Genomic DNA, 14,636 nt, shown 5'->3' on the forward strand with positions numbered 1-14,636 from the left:
CGGTCGCTCTCTCTCTCTCTCTCTCTCTCTCTCTCTCTCTCTATCTATCTATCAATTCATATCCAGCCAAATTTGGATGCATCTCAGAACTTTTTTCTATAAAAAAATTTTTTTAATGTCTGCTTATTTTTGAGACAGAGACAGAGTGTGAGCAGGGGAGGGGTAGAGAGAGGGGGAGACACAATCCGAAGCAGGCTCCAGGCTCTGAGCTGTCAGCACAGAGCCCGACGTGGGTCTTGAACTCACGGACCATGAGACCATGACCTGAGCCGAAGTCAGGTGTTTAACCCACTGAGCCACCCAGGCGCCCCAGAACTTTTTTCTTTTACCAAAAAAGGTGCCCTTTGCTCCCCTGCTACATAGAAACTCACTACCTATTTTTCTTTATTTTGTTTTCTCCAGCAGGCTACACTCACAGAACCGGGAAGATTCGAGATGGCCCCATTTGTCCGCGGGCAGGATCAGAGGCCCGTTTGGGGCCATGTGCCGCATGGCTACAGTCGGGAGGCTGGAAGGCTCCTTGAGAACGGAGCCTCCTTCCACCCATCTCTGCCATTCAGCTTGAGTATTTTTCCCCTGGGATGGATTTTCCCCATAAAATAAATGTCTTGTCTGAATTAATCTTATTTTTAAAAGGAGAGAGTCATCATATTGTAAAGACAGATCATAAAAAGATGCATCAATCTGTCAGGAAGGCTGGTCACGATGAGTATTTGTTTAGCAGAAACAGTGGGCCCCACCCCCACCCCAGACATCCGGCCTGAGCGCCTGGGCTGTCCCTGGGCCCAGCCCCATGCGGGCAACTTCTCCTGGGGGCCCAAGGCCTCCACAGTCTTTGGGGACCAGCCTCAGGCCTGGAAGGGGCCTGGCTAGGGCGCCCAAGTTGGCACCCTGCGGCAGCCTGACTTTTCAGAAGAGGCCGGGAAGCGCCCCCCACTGGACGGGCCAGTCCCACTGCCCAGCTGTGCCCCAGACGCTTTCATTCCGGAGCTAATGGTCTTTTTTTTTTTTTTTTTTTAATACCTTTAACGTTTATTTATTTCGGAGAGACAGAGAGAGACAGAGTACACGTGGGGAAGGGGCATAGAGAGAGGGAGACACAGAATCCGAAGCAGGCTCCAGCTGCTGAGCTGTCAGCACAGAGCGCGACGTGGGGCTTGAACCCACAAACTGCGAGATCGTGACCTGAGCCGAAGTCGGACGCTTAACCGACTGAGCCAACCAGGCGCCCCATCTTCAGCATCTTTATGATGCATCAGACTCTCCATTTTGTTTATTCTTGGAAAAAAAGATTACAGAGGCCTTCAGCTCAGGACATAGATGAAAAAAGTGAAACAACTTGGGGCGCCCGGGTGGCTCAGCTGGTTAAGCCTCCGACCTCGGCTCAGGTCATGATCTCATGGTGAGCTCGAGCCCTGCATGGGGTCTCTGTTGTCAGCACAGCCTGCTTCGGATCCTCTGTCCCCCTCTCTCTCTGCCCCTCCTCCACTCGCGTTTTGTCTGTCTCTCAAAATAAACATTGAATACAAATTTTTTTTAAGTAACACAACCACACAAGCAATTCCTGAAGAGCATGATGTAAAATTTATATCCCAAAATGTAAAACAGTAGACAGATAATACACGAGTGCACGGAATACAAAAGAGAAAAATGCAAAAGTCCTCCCTCATCTCCACCACAGTTTATCACTGTGCCTGTCTGGTGGGTCTCCAACCTCTTCTGATGCGCTTCTACCGCTGTAACCCTACACATAAACGGTGTATTTTGGGTTACATAAAGTTGTTCTTTTTTCTTTTACTTAATATCCTTTTATTAAAAATGAGGGTATAAAACCTACAGATATTTATCACAGAAACATCAAACTTTATGGAGGGTAAAAGCTTTTCAAAAAAGATAAAAAGTAAAAAAAAAAAAAAAGAAAAGTAAAAAAAAATCATTAAAAGTAAAAACAAAACAAAACAAAACCCAAAAGAAAATCCTTTCCTTCCTGTCCCTCCACTCCTACTCCCCAAAGCGAGATACAAACATATATATATATACTCATGTATCTACATATATATTGGGTGTGTCTTTTAAGAAATATATTTTATGTATATACTAGTATTTTAAAAGATTCACGCTCATCTTGGGGCACCTACATGGCTCTGTCAGCTGAGCGTCTGACTCTTGATTTCGGCTCAGGTCATGACCCCAGGGTCATGGGATTAGCCCCACGTCTGGCTCAGTGTGAAGCCTGCTTGAGATTCTCTCTCTCCCTCTGCCCTTCTCCCCCGCTCAAGCTCTCTCAAAATAATGTGCAAAAATATATTCATCTTTAATCTGTTCACTTTATAGACGAGGAAGTGACAGCTCAGAGAGGTCACAGGGCTTATCCAAGGTCACACAGCTGGGCCAGAGGCAAACGTGGAAACCAATGTCCTGACCGTGGAGGGCAAGAAAGTCCTTTGACTTCACGTCTCCAAGGTGTTTGCCCAGAGCCAGTCTTGCCTGGTGTCCCTAATCCCTCCCTAACCTTGACTTTGTGTGCAAGACTAGTGACACCTCTCCATATTGTCCGTGCCACCCTCCCGTCCCGTGAGCACCTGGTGGCTCTCAGTGTATGAATAGACTGCACTGTGCCTCTCGTCCAGGCGGGCCTGTCTAATCGCGTCACGAACGCCCGCTCTGTCAGAGCTGTCCTCAGGGCAGGGCGGCCTCGTGGGGCCTGGCCAAGTGAGTCATTCAGTGGGCTTTGGTTTCCCAGATTACAAATAACAGTTACATGCAGAGGAACCTTCTTCCCGAGTATAATTACAGTTCAGGAAGCCCTTGGCCTCGTGGGAGGCGATATTAGATTCTGGGGCCACGGGCCTAACCTTGGGGAACTCGCAGGTTGATGGAAGAGGAGAGCACACACCAATATAACCATATAGGACAGGACAGCACACACCTATATAACCCACCCTTCATCCGCAGTTAGCCCGTGTTCCCTCTGCTCTGTGTGTGTGTCTGCCTTAGCCCTCTTAGACCCAGATGTGTCTACGAGAACAGTCAGCCAGCCATATGGACGGCAGGACGGCCCCCATCTGACATCCAGCCACATCCAGATGGACACATCACGTATCTGATCCTGCCACCCCCAGTGAGAGAAGGTGGGATGCCCTCAGGGCATGGCCTGGACCTCCAAGCTCTCTCCACTTAGATGGAAACGTGGGAAGCCCAGAACTGGGACAGCGGGGACCAGGAAGGGAGTGGGCCGTGGGGGGTGTGGCAGGAGGAGGGTCTGTGTGTGCATTTGTGTGTTGGGGTAACGGGCTAGCAGCTTAGAGGAACTCTGATCTTAAAAATGAATTCTCTTGACCTCACAGATCTGCCCCAGTCTGGGTCTGGAGGGGTGGCCGGGAGCCTGAGCATCCGGGAGGGGCACGGTCCTCTCCGGCGGGTCTGGTTCATTGCCACTCCGGACGGGTCTCCTTCCCGGCAAACAAAACCGCCGCGATCTCTGATTCTGCAGCGCCCTCCAGTGGGTGACCGGAGTATGTCTGCAGAGAGAGCCTTAGGATCGGCGCGGTCTGAAGTCAAACATGCGGGCCCTCACTGGATTTTAGAATCTACATGCAAGTTCTTCCACCTGCTCCACATCCCCTGAGGGATATAAAATCCTAAATGGTTAGTCGGCTGTTTGTATGTAGGAGTGGAGACTGGAGGAAATCTGTTATGACAGCAAAGGTCTGAGGACTGGGGCTCTAGTGTTTTAGGACAGTGGACAGAGATGGGTCAAAGTTAAAATGGTGACTCGTGTGTGTGTGTGTGTGTGTGTGTGTGTGTGTGTGTGTGTGTGAGAGAGAGAGAGAGAGAGAGAGAGAGACAGAGACAGAGACAGAGAGAGAGCCATGCTAAACAGACTCTGCTCTGCCAATTTTCCAAATGACTTTGGTCCATTCTTATCATCTCCTCCCCTCTTGGTTAACGTCTAACTCCAGACAGTCCCAGTTTCCCCCCAAGCCTTCGCAAGTTTGATGAAGCTTGGGGGGGAAACCCCAAATCAGCAGGGGGAAATGGGTTCCAAGACTGTGTGGCCTCAGGCTGATAACGCCACTCCTCCGGGCGCAAGTTTCTGTGTGTGAGCTGCGGTGTACCCCAGGCTTGTCGGAAATTAAACTTGGCCATATGACGAGGGTCCCCAACACCAGGTCTGCCAGCCGTGTGGACTCCCAGCCAGAGAGGGGCTCAGTGAGTTCCCTCCTCCCGGCCTTCCCTCCCAATGAGGTTACCTTCCTTCCCTGCAGGTGCTTGGGCCCCTCCTCCCCTCCTCCCCTCTTCCTGCCTCCTGCCTCTGGGGTCATGTCCCCCCCTCCTGTCTGCCTCGGTCCTCACAGCTCAGCCTCTGCGCACCACCCCCTCATCTGTGTCCCAGCTCCCTCCTTGGATGCCCAGACCTTTATAAGGGGTGTCATCATCACGGAACGGATGTCACCCAACTTCTTTACCTGTTCTCCCTCGGGGTCTTCCGACCCACACAAAAGAAAGGCACCTTCTCTGGGAATGTGCCTGACTCGGACCCCTGGAAGGCAGCTTTGGGGAGGAGGGTTTCAGCCTCTCACGGAAGAGAGAGAATTGGCAGGACAGGCCACAAAGTGGGGAACGCCCAGGAACTGTGGGGTTCACAGGGGCTTGTGGTGCGGGCCGGTGGGAAACAGCTCAGATCCGAGGGGGTGAGGCCAGCCCGCCCGCCCCCGCCCTCAGCCCAGGGCCTCCCTTCCATGAAGTGTCTCCTAGGGGAACTTTGGCATTTGCTGTCTCTGCCAGGTACTCTGGCCACACAGTGACAGATGCGACAGAGCCTGGCACACAGAGACAGAAGGGGCTGCGGCACAGGCAGAAGATGCCGAGACACAAAGAGACAGGCAGGGAGGGAAAATACGTGCCCTGAGCATGGATGGTGATGTCTCCTCTTACCCTCACGACTATGACCCGGGGGTGTCATCAGTGCCATTTGTCAGATGAGGAATCTGACTCCGAAGGGTCCCAGGGCTACACCACTGGGTCACGGCTGAACTGAGCTTCCGGGAGCTACCTGCCCAGTTTCCAGGCACACAGCCTTGCTACGTCCCCCTCGGACGGACACACACACAGACTGTCTCCTTTCTATTTCTCTGATGACTCTGTGCATGTAGAGAAGGGAGAATCCAACAGGTGGGACAAGGGAGGGGCACCGAGGGACACACACAGGGGAGAGGCGGGGGGGGACGGCAAAGGGACCCATATGGGACAGTGACCTAGAGAGAAGTGGAAATAAGCTGCTTATCTCTTCCTAAGGGAATGGATTTGGAGTAAAATACGCCTTTCAGATTTCATCCCCAGAACTTCACAATCAGATTTTCTGGGAGTGGCGCCCAGGAGTCTGCATGGAAAGAAAGCTCCTCTGAGCAGCAAAGTGTGCTTTGAAATGCATCCGAGAAACAAGATGCATTGACGGATGGAGGGAGAGCGGGACAGATGGATAATATGCAGTAAAGCAAATATAGCGGAATGTTAACGGAGGAATCCAGCAAGTGGGTAACCCTGCTCACTGTACGATCTGTTTAGCTGTCTGCATAGTTAAATTTTCATAATGAAATGTTGGGATAAAATCCTGAATGACTGGGATTAGGCGGGTTGTAGGGGAAGACTTCCTCCAAGGACTTTGGGAGGAACAGTCGCCTGGCAAGCCCCCTCTGCACCGCGGGCCCCAGCGCCTCTGGTCTGATCAGTTTCTTGGCAATCCCAGAATGCACAGCAGCCCCACACAGGCCACTGCCCTGTTCCCTGAGTCCTGAAGTCCTGAAGGAAGTCCGTCTTCCCCTGGTCCCTCCCGTTCCGGGTGTGGAGCCTGGACCAGGCAGGCCCTCTGAGGCTGGCCCCTGAGGGGCATGGAAGCAATGGGATCCAGTCGGCTGGCAGTGTGGGCTTGGCAGAGGTTGGAAAGATGAGGCTAGAAGTTCTCTTGGAAGAATCGGAAGCTGAACTGCTCACAGTGGCCCTTCAGCACCTTGGCCAGAGCTGGGGACCCACAGAAGAAGACCTGCACCTTGCCCTTCTTCTCTGCAGCCACTTTCTGGAACACCTGGAGCCCACACAGGGTTAGGAGAAATGAGGGGGGAGGGGAGTGGGGCTGTGGACCTGCTCAGGGACCCACCCACCTGGCACCGACGGCATAATGGGGGGCGGCCATGACCTTCTGTCCCCACGAGGATATCCAAGGCACAGCTATTTGGCTTCAGAGCAGATTCCCAATATGCACTCCTTCATTTAGGGGCCACCTGCTCACCCCCTAACCTGAGCCCAGACCCCAGGAAGGGTTCTCCATGCCCAGAGTACATCTGCGGGGAGACCGCAGGCTGGAGGGTAGCCACTGGGCGTGCCGAACCCCGACCGCTCAGACCCCACACACGTCCTCCCCTGGCCACACGCCTCCACTGAAACGTCTCTTTCTCAAAGTCCAGCTTTTCCCCCAGGGAGGACCCTTTCCCACCCCAGATTCCACTCCAGGAGGCCACTGCTGCACGTCACCTTTGGTGGCCAAGTAGAGGGCATCCTGTCCCCTCACTGGGGACAATTTTCTTGTTCTCTACAGCGCCTTGGAAAGCAGTCCCTTCTGGCCCCTCCTGCAAACTCCACACCCTGACTGGGAAGCACTCGGCGGGAAAAATAATTTAAAAGCCGACTTGAGAAGTCAAATAGAAAGGCCGGAAACTTTTTGCGCCTCCAGGTCTCCGTGTTTGCATTTGTAAGACATGGTGCCGCTTCCCCAAGGCCCTGTCTGACCCTGGTTCATAGGGAGTCAGGCCGGGGGGAGGCCTAGGAGTTGTAGAGACTAGCTTCTCCGAACAGATGGGGAAAGTGAGGCTAATGATGGGTCAAGGTCAGCTGGTGATGGGGCCAGAACGGAGGTCTCCTGCCTCCCGTTCTGGCCCTGAGATCCTGGATGGACTGTGAAGGCTGGCCTCAGGCTTGGTCCCTAGCCACCAGGCGCAAGTCTCCCCAGCCACTGTCTTGAGCTCTCAGCCCCACCGGGCCCTGCAGGCTGCGGGGCTCTAGCTGGTCTTTACCTTCCTCCAGTCAGGCCGCCCGGGCTGCGTGCGTGTCTGGAGGCCCGTGATGGAGTCCTTGTTCTCCTTCTTGGCCAGGAGGTCGAGGGCCATCTGCAGGCCAATGGCCTTCATGTCATTCTTGCCCAGTGCGGAGGTCATGTACATATGCAGCTCCAGGAAGGGGCCTGTGTGGCGGGGGGTGGGGGAGAGGGTAGCACTGAGGGGCGCGTGCCTGTGACAAGGACAGGGCAGGATGCCAGCCGCTGTGCCGGGAACTCACACCTTCAGCCCACTGCGCTTGCCCATGACCTCCAAGTGGGCAGCACGTTAGAAAGGAAAGGTGGCCCACTGCTGGAGAGGAGCCTACTGTGTGCACGGGGTACACGAGGGGTACATCCACTCTCTGACGTGCGCCCCACAACCACCCTAGGAGTAGAAGGGGAAATGAATCCCAGGACATCACAGCCATCATGGGCTCTGAAGCTCACGCCCTTTCCTGCCTCATGGTGTCTGCTCAGTCAGCTTGGGGACACAGGCCAGGCACACCTGACAAGGTTACTGAGAACAAAGGGTCACGGGCTGAGTGAGTGGCAATTGCCGCTGACCTACAGGAAACGGCTGGGGCAGACGGAGCCGCTTTCTGGGAGGGTGGAGGCTGGGATAGGTCTTGGAAGAGGCCCAAGATTCCAAGGTGGGGGGTGGGGAGTGGATGAACGGAAGGCATCCGAAGAAGGGGGAACAGGTGAGCCGAGGATGAGAGGCTCGAACAGATGTGGTGTTTGTGGCGCACGATGTGACTAACTGCTTGGAACACAGGATCCTTGAATGGGAGTCACGGAAGATGAGACGAGAATGTGAAGGGCCTTGAATTCCCAGCTAGCAAGAGAGGGCAGGGAGTGTGTATTGGAGCAGGGCATGATGGGATGAGACCAGCGCCCCAGAAAGGGGAGCCAGAGGACAGGAGGGACAGGGCGGAGTTTGGCCTGGATCTGCCTGGACACAGGCTTGGGTGCTGGCGAGTGCCCACAGCTCACTGCCTGTGATGGGGCAGTTTTGCTGAGACACGGATCCCTTCAGCTCTCAGGGCTACTGGGGCTCCCTGGTGGGCGCCTCTGTGCTCAAGCACCTTCCTCCGTTTCCCCCCACGTGGCATACAAATGTTATCATTTCCCGCACGCCACGATGGGGAAAAGGCTGGCGAATGCTGCCTTCCACCTGGGAGTTGGTCCAAGCTAATGACGGGCCCTGATCTAGTCCACAAGCTGATGATCACTTCATCCTTCCCTCCCAAGACTAAAGGATTCACACAATCCCAGCTGGCTCTATACTGTTTTCTATGCTACCATGAGCCCACTTTTCCTTTGGCTTAAGCTCTCGGTCATTGTTAAAATGCAAAAGGCCCTAGGAGAGATACCACATTTTATTTCGCATCTCACTCAACTTGAGTGGGGCTGGGTGGTATGGGAAGGGAGGAGATATAGGGGACGCCCATCTGAGAGAGCCCCAACCCTTCTTCCTGCTCCCCCAGAGTCCCCAGCCCCCTGCGAGGGGTAAGGGGGAGCGACACCATGATGGGAAGAAGAAGAAGGCGCTCTGGAGAATCACCTGACATGATTTTCATCCCCTCCTGACAGTTGGGTGGGAGACAGCCATTCCGTGTCCAGGACCCTCTCTTAAGGAAATCTTAAGGAAGGACTTGAACTATGTGCACATACATATATACAATGGAGAATCAGGAATAAATAAAATGTCCGGTAGCAGGAGCATGGCATTACCTGTACCACTGATACCATTAACTGTCTCATTCATTATATAGCCATTAAATACTCCTCCTACTGCTACTACTATTGCTACTACATCTACTGTTGCTACTACTACTGCTATGGTAGCAGGATTCTTGCACAGGGAGTTGTGACACCGAGGCTTTTCTTTCCAGGAAGTAACCTTATTCGTGTCGGCACTGCTCAGTTGGGTTTGAACCCGAAGAACTGAGCCCCGGATGCCACATGGCGTAGTTTTTTATTTCTAAAAACAAAGAAGTATTTTTTACTTCTCTGTCTCCCGTATATGGTAACATACAAACATTCAGTCTGATGAAGTGATCTCCTGTCACAAGGTCATGAGGGATGTCACATACGCACATAGCCAGGTTGCCTTGAGTTTGTTTTTCTTTTTCCATTCCTTAGGGAGAGGACCCTACCACACTACTACTATTGCTGCTGATGCTATTGTTACTACTACTACTAATCCTAGTGCTACTACTGCTCTCACTATTACTACTGCTGCTGCTAAATATATTGAGCAGTTGTTAGCACGACTACCTCCACTACTAATAAACTTGCTGAGCAGTTTGTAAGCTCCGGGCGCTGTCCTTAGTGCTGTATGCATATCCTCACTGAATTCTCACGGCAACCCCGTGGGGTAGGTACTAGCTGTATCCATGTTTTTCTCATGAGAAAATAGAAGCAAAGCAATGAAATTGCCAAGCCCAAGTTTCTACAGCTATTGTGGGCTAGAAAAAAATTTCAAACTCAAACAGAATATTTGCAGCTGAAGCTATAGACACTAAACACGATGAACCACAAATTCTTGAACGCAAACCTTGGTAAATAATTGAAGCTGAAATCAGAAGTCACGGGCGTCAGCTGCCGTTAAGGAGCAGCGTTGGAAGAAATGTGAGGTAATAAAGTTGCTGACTTTCTCAGGGCTTCGAGAATGCAAAGCACCAGGTTGGCTGTTATCCTTTGTTTACCCAGATTATGAAGAAGCAAACAGCAAATATGTATACACCCGTAACCAGGAAACTTAAATGAAATCTAAACTTTCCCCCTAGCTTGCCATAAAAGCGAGTTTCTAATGAATTAATATACATAAAAGCATTCAGAGCAAAGTCAAGGCTCTATAAATATTTGCTATAATTGTTATTTACAAGAAAGGGCAAAGAGCTTTACTGTAACATTCTAAAGTTTGCCACTTCTATGGCAAACACTGTTGACTTGTGCTTCTGGCTTTGAATATTTGTTATAGTAAGCTTCATCTGTTTACACATTTCTTATAGAAAACCGCATCTGAGTACTTGAACTTATAACCTGTTTTTCATAGGAATTTGAATTCGCTCATGGCAGCCTTGGGATAATTAAACCACCAAGTAAGATCTGCTTCCGTTGAACTCAACCAGTATAAGAAAAACCCACCAATTCTCTAAAGTTGGAAACGTATGTGAAAATGTTCCTCCTCGTGTTGGTTATTCCGTAAGTAGAACAAAGCAAAACAATGATTCTAGCAGATTAACTTTAAAACACAGTACAGCTTCCATAAAGATGTCCCGTAAAGACAATGATGAAACCCAGAGATAGACTAGTCATTGGCTTAGCACAAAATGTAGGCAGCAACACGTAGAGGTTGGTGGGCGGAGACTATAGGGCTGGAGGGGGTCCTTCAAAACATTCATTTTTGATGAAAGTATAAAAGAAAGGACCAAACAGTAAATTAATTGGTACACGCTGACGTGTTCAGACCATTCTCCACCCTTTTTGATTACCACCTCATCGGGAAAAATAGTGAGCAGTCACCCTCAATCAACGCTTATGCTTCTTTACCTGTACATCTCTACTAGCTGATTATGTACATTAAACATTTATGTTGGTGGCACAAAAACAGACACTCAGATCAATGGAGCAGAAAAGAGAACCCAGAAATGGACCCACAAATGTATGGCCACCTCATCTTTGACAAAGCAGAAAAGAGTATCCGATGGAATAAAGACAGTCTCTTCAGCAAGTGAGAAAACTGAACAGCGACATGCAGAAAAGTGAACCTGGATCTCTTTCTTACATCATACACAAAAATAAACTCAAAATGGATGAAAGACCTAAATGTAAGACAGGAAGCCATCAAAATCCTCAAGGGGAAAGCAGGTAAAACCCTCTTTGACCTTGGTCGCAGCAACTTCTTACTCAACACATCTCCGGAGGCAAGGGAAACAAAACAAAAATGAACTATTGGGACCTCATCAAAATAAAAAGCTTCTGCACAGCAAAGGAAACAATTAGCAAAACTAAAAGGCAACCGATGGGATGGAGAAGATATTTGCAAACGACATATCAGATAAAAGGTTAGTATCCAAAATCTATAAAGAACTTATCAAACACCCAAAAAACAAATAATCCAGTGAAGATATGGACAAAAGACATGAATAGACACTTCTCCAAAGAAGACATCCAGATGGCCAACAGACACATGAAACGATGCTCAACATCACTCTTCATCAGGGAAAAACAAATCAAAACCACAATGAGATACCACCTCACACCAGACAGAATGGCTAACATTAATAACTCAGGCAACAACAGATGTTGGTGAGGATGCGGAAAAAGAGGCCCTCTTTTGCACAGCTGGTGGGAATGCAAACTGGTGCAGCCACTCTGGAAAACAATATGGAGGTTCCTCAAAAAATTAAAAATAGGGGTGCCTGGGTGGCTCAGTCGGTGTCATGTGTTTGAGTCTCGCGTCAGGCTCTGTGCTTCTGATTCTGATTCTGATTCTGATTCTCTCTCTCTGACCCTCCTCTGCTCACGCTGTCTCTAGCTCTCAAAAAAATAAATAAAACATTTTTTAAAAATTAAAAATAGAACTACCCTATGACCCAGCAATTGCACTACTAGTTATTTACCCAAGGGATACAGGTATGCTGTTTCGAAGGGGCACATGCACCCCAATGTTTAGCAGCGCTATTGACAAGAGCCAAAGTATGGAAAGAGCCCAAATGTCCATTGATGAATGAATGGATAAAGAAGATGTGGTATATATACATACTATGGAGTATTACTCAGCAATCAAAAAGAATGAAATCTTGCCATTTGCAACTATGTGGATGGAACTAGATGGAGGGTATTATGCTAAGTGAAATTAGTCAGAGAAAGACAAATATCATATGACTTCACTCATATGAGGACTTTAAGACAGAACAGATGAACATAAGGGAAGGGAAGCAAAAATAATATAAAAACAGGGAGGGGGACTCTTAAATACAGAGAACAAAGAGAGGGTTACTGGAGGGGGTGTGGGAGGGGGGATGGGCTAAATGGGTAAGGGGCATTAAGGAATCTACTCCTGAAATCATTGTTGCACTCTATGCTAACTAACTTGGATGTAAATTAAAAAAAAAAAAAGGAAAAAAATGGAATCAACATATCTCACCATAAAAGAGAGGTTCTATGAAATAAGCTTATTTCCCCCAACATACTAGGATACTGATTGATGGCTGATTAAATAAAGAAGTAAATTTTTAAAAATAAAAAAATTAAAATAAAAAATAAAACTACCCTATGATTCAGCAAGCAAAAAAAAAAAATTATATTGGATGTGGTGCCTGGGGGGCCCAGTCAGTTAANTGCTTATGCTCTCTCTTTCTCAAAACAAACATTTTTTTAAATGGGAATAAGAAAAAATATCAGGCGGTTCTTTTTAAAATTTTTAATATATTTTTTAATGTTTGTTTATTTTTGATAAAAAGAGACAGACAGACAAACAGACAGACAGCATTAGGGGGAGGGGCAGAGAGAGAGAGAGGGGGAGACAGAATCTGAAGCAGGCTCCAAGCTGTCAGCACAGAGCCTGATGCGGGACCCAAACCCATGAACCGTGAGATCATTACCTGAGCTGACGTCGGACACTTAACAACTGAGCCACCCAGGCGCCCCAGGAGGTACCTTTTTAAGGATAGTTTGGATACCCAGACGGGATTATGAACACACTTTTCTCCTCTTTTTTCTGGTTTCACAAATGTTGTATTTTAGTGGAGGGGGGAAGCGATCCTCTTTCCCCTACATTTTGCATAGAAATAGAATAATCTAGACACCCTCTTAAACAGACCCTGAGCCTGAACCACCACCCTGCTGCCCCCCTCCTCAGGCCCCATCCTTCCCCTACCCTCCTGCGTCTCCTCGGCCTGGTCCAGCTCCAGTTTGGTCAGCAGGCTCACAAACCACTCGAACGATCGCTGGTCTCGGTTGATCCAGATGAAGTCCACCTAGGGAGGGGGGCCTCTCTGCTCAGAGTTGGCGCGGCCTCGCTCACAGCATGCTCACGTCCCCAGCGCGGGGATGACCACCCGGGGGTCAGCAGGGCACGCGTTATCACCCCCATTTAATGGAGGGGGAAACTGAGGCTCGCAGAGTTAGGAACCCTGCCCAGGTCCCGGAGCAGTATGAGATCAGGACCCAGGTTCCTGACCGCCGGCTCCGGATTTTCCATAATAATCTACCGTTGATAGCAAGCAGGGTTCTGAAATAGTAAGCTTAGGCAAAAGCCAGCAGAACATTAGTTCATTATTTCTTAGAAGCTCTTTTAAGTGACCTATGGAAAATAATGAATTTTCAAAAGGCAAACGTTTTCATTTTTCAAGCAACCGCCAGGCAACGGCTATTACCCATCACGGCTGGAACTGGATCCCAGGTGCTTGGCTTTCGGGCCCCCGGGTCTCTAGTGGGATTCCATCTTCAGGGCCCANAGTGGGATGCCAGCAGGGGTGAGGGCCATCTGTCCCTTCCCTGCACCCGCGGCAGAGAGCCCACTGTGAACTGGTTCAGGGAGGCTTCCGGGAGAGAGCCCAGAGGGCTGCCTGCAGGAGGTGGTGCTCACCTTGCGGAGCTTCATGTCCTCATCCTGGACGTCATCCCTCCAGGAGTGCTGGCAGCTGGGGCAGATGCGCTGCCTCTTCTGGTGCCTGGGGGGAGGTGATGAGGGGCTTTGAATTTGGGGCAAGAATAAGGCTTCTCAGGATCTCAAAGAACAGTGCAGGGGAGAGGGGAAAAGGGTAGGGTGGCAGGGCCCCCCTACGTGGAAGGGGAAGGGATGACAGTCAAAAGAGAGGAGGAGGAGGAGGAGGAACGGGAGGAAAGGGAAAAAAGGCTGAGAGGAGGGAAGAGAAGAACGGAGAGAGGAGAGTCTCCGGGCTCAGTCCCGGGGTGCACGCAGGGGCGGCGCCCCCCCCACCTGTACAGGATGCTCTGCAGGATAGAAGCGAAGGGGGTGATGCCGATGCCAGCTCCGATGAGCACCGCATGTTCGGAGGCAAAGATCCTGCGGGTGGGGGTCCCGTAAGGGCCGTCGACATAGCACTGTGAGCAAACAGGAGGGCACTGGAGGAGAGGGCTGGGGGCGTGGGGGAGAGCTGGACCCCAGGACTTCCACATCTCCTGCGCTGGAGCCCAGATCTAAGAGGCTCCCACCGCAGTGCCCGGAGCACACATCTGGAAGAGCCCTGCGATGTTAGAAGGCAGACTGGGGAGAGCAGGACCCAACCGGCACCTTCCCTGGATGCTGGGGACTTGCGGGACTGGGGTACCCTGAGCCTCGGCAAGCCCTCCCTGCAGGCAGAGGCTTCACGTCCTCTGGTTGCGGTGGGGATTCTCAGTCATGTCCACCCTCTGGAGCCTCTTACCTTGATGTTGCAAAATAGATGGTTCTCAAAGGACATCTTGGAGACCTGCGGTGAGCAGAGAGTTGTGGGTCTCTGGGAGTGGAGGGCTGAGGCAATTCTCAGAGGCGTCCTGGCCCCTGCTAGTCTGAGCGCCTTTACAA

At 50.6% G+C, this 14,636-nt stretch overlaps 1 protein-coding gene across 1 annotated transcript in view; it reads right to left on the bottom strand.

Annotated features, from left to right (window-relative positions):
* Positions 1-5,698: 5,698 nt before the first annotated feature.
* The window catches only part of NOX5 (NADPH oxidase 5), a 35,543-nt gene continuing 26,605 nt past the window's right edge, over positions 5,699-14,636 (bottom strand). Inside the window, exons 11-16 of the mRNA XM_077746486.1 lie at positions 14,497-14,541; positions 14,049-14,173; positions 13,695-13,779; positions 12,984-13,083; positions 7,071-7,237; positions 5,699-6,085 (exon numbers count right to left, since the gene is read on the bottom strand). Of these exons, the coding sequence (XP_077602612.1) occupies positions 5,954-6,085; positions 7,071-7,237; positions 12,984-13,083; positions 13,695-13,779; positions 14,049-14,173; positions 14,497-14,541 (654 nt within the window). The 3' untranslated portion in view covers positions 5,699-5,953. The remainder of the gene's footprint in view (positions 6,086-7,070; positions 7,238-12,983; positions 13,084-13,694; positions 13,780-14,048; positions 14,174-14,496; positions 14,542-14,636) is intronic.

The sequence above is a fragment of the Crocuta crocuta genome, unplaced genomic scaffold, assembly GCF_008692635.1.
Source record: "Crocuta crocuta isolate KB4526 unplaced genomic scaffold, BGI_CrCroc_1.0 scaffold130, whole genome shotgun sequence".
Taxonomy (NCBI): domain Eukaryota; kingdom Metazoa; phylum Chordata; class Mammalia; order Carnivora; family Hyaenidae; genus Crocuta; species Crocuta crocuta.